Source organism: Gobius niger (genome assembly GCF_951799975.1).
Source record: "Gobius niger genome assembly, chromosome: 18".
Classification (NCBI taxonomy): domain Eukaryota; kingdom Metazoa; phylum Chordata; class Actinopteri; order Gobiiformes; family Gobiidae; genus Gobius; species Gobius niger.
In genome coordinates this window covers 3,153,151-3,154,221 of record NC_136869.1, presented here as the reverse complement: position 1 = coordinate 3,154,221, position 1,071 = coordinate 3,153,151, and the positions used below count along the sequence as shown (strand labels likewise).

The 1,071-nt window shown below is 43.0% G+C and overlaps 1 protein-coding gene across 1 annotated transcript in view; it reads right to left on the bottom strand.

The window, feature by feature from the left end:
- Positions 1 to 806: 806 nt before the first annotated feature.
- The window catches only part of avl9 (AVL9 homolog (S. cerevisiase)), a 4,390-nt gene continuing 4,125 nt past the window's right edge, over positions 807 to 1,071 (bottom strand). Inside the window, exon 3 of the mRNA XM_079576230.1 lies at positions 807 to 1,069. Within this exon, the coding sequence (XP_079432356.1) occupies positions 945 to 1,069 (125 nt within the window). The 3' untranslated portion in view covers positions 807 to 944. The remainder of the gene's footprint in view (positions 1,070 to 1,071) is intronic.

Here is a 1,071-nt window from a genome sequence, read left to right as displayed (position 1 = left end):
TCAATTTTTTTGTCCATTTTTTGTCACATTTTTTGTCAATTTTTCGTCCATTTTTTGTGACATTTTTGCGACTTTTTCATCATTTTTTGGTCAATTTTTTTGTCCATTTTTTGTCACATTTTTCGTCCATTTTTTGTGACATTTTTGCGACTTTTTCATCATTTTTTTGTCCATTTTTTTAAAAATTTTCGTCAGTTTTTTGACAATTTTTTGTCCGTTTTTTGTCTAAGTTTTCTCACCTTTTTTCACATCTTCATCACTGTTTTCGTCTCAGTTCTGTCGCTATTTTCTCACCTTTTTTCCAGAAGCTTTTGGATTAGGGTAAAGCTAAACTGGAGAAAATGTGCTCAGTTCAGGTGGGAGTTAAGGGGTTACCGTTACATTATCATCATTTTAAGTCGTTTTAAGTCGTTTTTAACTCATGTAAAGTCTCTATATTCCCTTCCATGTTGTGCTGCTCTTTCCGGAGCCACGACTCACCACTGGTATCGCAGCGACGTCAGCGCCCTACCCAATTTTCTTGTTCTTTTGTGGGGGCTTTGTAAGGAGTGAGAGCCTGGCTAACGACACGCTAACTAATCGGTAAAAATATTGTGTTTTGCAAACTGTAAGAACGTTTTGTGAAGATGTTTTGAGGTTTTTATCGGAGCCAGTCGTCGCCTTCCTTCCTCATCCTCAAACGTCAGTGATCTCAACAACAGACAGCATTTCTTCCACTTTCAACCGTTTAAAAGGTGCCACACGCCGCGTCAGTAAAATAGTCACTTTCTCTTTGTTAACGAACTTGAAATACGCAGCAGAAAGGGGGGTCACAGTGGAAAGGCGAGGTCCCGTTTTTCGGAGGCAGAAAGTCGTTTTAAAACTGAATTAGAGCTCGGTTTACTCTCTTTCCTTCATCAAAAGTCCGTCTGGTCGGATGCAGAGACCGTCCCGGGCAGCGTCGGTCACTGTTGGGCTTCCGTGGCCTGTTCTGCGGCGGCGGCGGCGCCGTCTGGTTGCTGGGTGATGGAGGAGGGCGTGGCCAGAGTGGAGAACCAGGAAGACATGGCCGACTTGGCGCTGGTCAAAGCT